At 37.2% G+C, this 1,558-nt stretch overlaps 1 protein-coding gene across 1 annotated transcript; it reads left to right on the top strand.

Annotated features, from left to right (window-relative positions):
- The first annotated feature begins 603 nt into the window (after window positions 1–603).
- On the top strand, window positions 604–1,550 carry LOC106759074 (ethylene-responsive transcription factor ERF096). Its single transcript, XM_014642085.2, has one exon. The coding sequence runs from the start codon at window positions 791–793 to the stop codon at window positions 1,451–1,453; it is 663 nt and encodes a 220-aa protein (XP_014497571.1). The 5' UTR covers window positions 604–790; the 3' UTR covers window positions 1,454–1,550.
- The last annotated feature ends 8 nt before the right edge of the window (window positions 1,551–1,558 follow it).

A 1,558-nucleotide genomic window follows, 5' to 3' on the forward strand; every position in this document is an offset into this window, starting at 1 on the left:
AATTTATTGAAATGTGCTATGCCCACGTTTCTTAATTTATGATGTGATATAAAAAATGAATAAAACATAAACTATATAGTAAAGTACAAACAATATAGATTTGATGTTGAAATGAGATTGAGGACTGGACCTTGCTTTTTTGCTGGTTTCCCCCAAAATACGAGAAGAGGGCCCAACTTCGCACCCAAACGTTCACATTTTTCATTTTAAAAAGACGATGCTAGCATACCTGTTGAATGTATTGCATTTATTCAAACACTTAGCTCATTTTTTAATTATATCTACTTTAAGGTTAATTTTAAGGTTGTTGGAGGGCATGAAATATGTTGACCTATAATGTTAAATTTCATACTTATCTGTCCATTTTTCTATCAGGTGTTGCAGTCATCATCGGCGTGTATATATAAATTTTTCTAAAGGTTTGTTGTTTATTTTTTTTGTAAGTACAGATTTTAAAATTTCCTCTCACCACATATATATATATATATATATATATATATATATATATATATATATACATAAAAAAAAAAGAATAATAATAACAAGAATCACATGGTGACCTTGAGATTAGTTTATTGAAGAAAATAAAAAAATGGCACGTGAGCAAAACCTAATGAACTTTCACAGAAACAACCTCCAAAAGAAGGTCGGAGGAAATAACCCTTCATTCTCACTCTTCCAGAAACAGAAAAAAATTGCTATATATATCAGATACAGTGCCAGAGTTGAGTGTTCAGTGCTCAAGTTCTTTCTCTACCACCAAACTTCAGTTCCTTTTCGATAACAAATCATGTCATCCACCACCACGGATTCAGACTCTGCATTTTTGGAACAAATTCAGCAGTATCTCCTTCACAATGATTCAACCATTGTAACACCATCTCAAGCTTTTCCTTGCCCTAGGCATGACACTTGTTCGAATGCAAGTGTCGATTTTTCGCATCCCACTGAAGCGCGTGAGGTGGACGCGCCACCCAAGTGGAGGCGTTACAGGGGTGTGAGGCGACGGCCCTGGGGAAAGTTCGCAGCCGAGATAAGGGACCCAAAGAAAAATGGTGCTAGGGTTTGGCTGGGAACTTACGTGACTGAAGAGGAAGCAGCTTTGGCTTATGACAAAGCTGCCTTCAAGATGCGAGGCCGAAAAGCTAAACTGAATTTTCCTCATCTCATTGACTCGGATATGTCATCGGAGCCACCAAGTGCGGCGGCTCTGAAGCGGAGCTTGCCAGAATCTTGTCCACCGCCACCACCATCATCATCATCATCATCATCATCATCAATGGATGATAGTTGTTGTAAGTCACAAGGGTCAAAGAGGAGAAAGAACTTACTAAATAACTTAGCCAAGAATAGAAGAAGCCAAGCCAAGGTGGTGGAAATGGCTTTAGAAGCAAATGTTGTTCAACAATGGGTGAATGATTTCAGTGATTGCACTCTGATCTGGTGTTCCTAGTGTTACTCTTTTTCTTCTTTTTCTAAATTCTGATGTTTGTAAACAATTATGAGCATAAATTAAACGTTGAGAATGTTGAAAATTTTCCATTGATTTATACAGTTG

The sequence above is a fragment of the Vigna radiata genome, chromosome 4, assembly GCF_000741045.1.
Source record: "Vigna radiata var. radiata cultivar VC1973A chromosome 4, Vradiata_ver6, whole genome shotgun sequence".
NCBI lineage: Eukaryota > Viridiplantae > Streptophyta > Magnoliopsida > Fabales > Fabaceae > Vigna > Vigna radiata.

What these genes read in the sequence shown, in the direction of transcription:
- LOC106759074 (XM_014642085.2), top strand. Translation starts at nt 791, where the DNA reads ATGTCATCCACCACCACGGATTCAGACTCTGCATTTTTGGAACAAATT.